Source organism: Brassica oleracea, unplaced genomic scaffold, assembly GCF_000695525.1.
Source record: "Brassica oleracea var. oleracea cultivar TO1000 unplaced genomic scaffold, BOL UnpScaffold01217, whole genome shotgun sequence".
NCBI classification, from domain to species: Eukaryota; Viridiplantae; Streptophyta; class Magnoliopsida; order Brassicales; family Brassicaceae; genus Brassica; species Brassica oleracea.
Window position 1 is genome coordinate 1 of NW_013617768.1, and position 671 is coordinate 671.

Below are 671 nucleotides of genomic sequence, written 5' to 3' on the forward strand. Positions count from 1 at the left end.
ACACAACATCCGTAACATGTCCGTTATTGCCCATGTCGACCATGGTAGTGTCTTTTTTTTTTTCAATTTTCAGACTTAATTATCTTGCTAGTACTCGTTTCTCTTATGCTGCTTTTGTATATCTTGTGATTGACAGGTAAATCCACCCTCACTGACTCCTTGGTTGCTGCTGCTGGTATCATTGCCCAAGAAGTAGCTGGTGATGTCCGTATGACTGATACCCGTGCTGATGAGGCTGAACGTGGTATCACTATCAAGTCCACGGGTATCTCTCTCTACTACGAGATGACTGATGCTTCCTTGAAGAGCTTCACTGGTGCCAGAGATGGTAACGAGTACCTTATCAATCTCATCGACTCTCCTGGCCACGTTGACTTCTCCTCTGAGGTCACTGCTGCACTCCGTATCACCGATGGTGCCCTTGTGGTGGTCGACTGTATCGAGGGTGTCTGTGTTCAGACTGAGACTGTGCTACGTCAGGCTCTTGGTGAGAGGATTAGGCCCGTGCTGACTGTCAACAAGATGGACAGGTGTTTCCTTGAGCTTCAGGTTGATGGTGAGGAGGCTTACCAGACTTTCCAGAGGGTCATTGAGAATGCCAATGTCATCATGGCTACGTATGAGGATCCTCTCATTGGTGTTGTTCAAGTTTACCCTGAGAAGGGAACTGT

General features: G+C 47.5%; 1 protein-coding gene across 1 annotated transcript; it reads left to right on the forward strand.

Moving 5' to 3' along the window:
• Positions 1–6: 6 nt before the first annotated feature.
• Positions 7–669, forward strand: LOC106321092 (elongation factor 2-like; the record flags this gene model as incomplete). Its single annotated transcript, XM_013759407.1, has 2 exons — positions 7–44; positions 137–669. Coding segments are annotated over exons 1-2 (561 nt in total), but the record flags the coding sequence as incomplete, so codon positions are not given.
• Between the last annotated feature and the right edge of the window lie 2 nt (positions 670–671).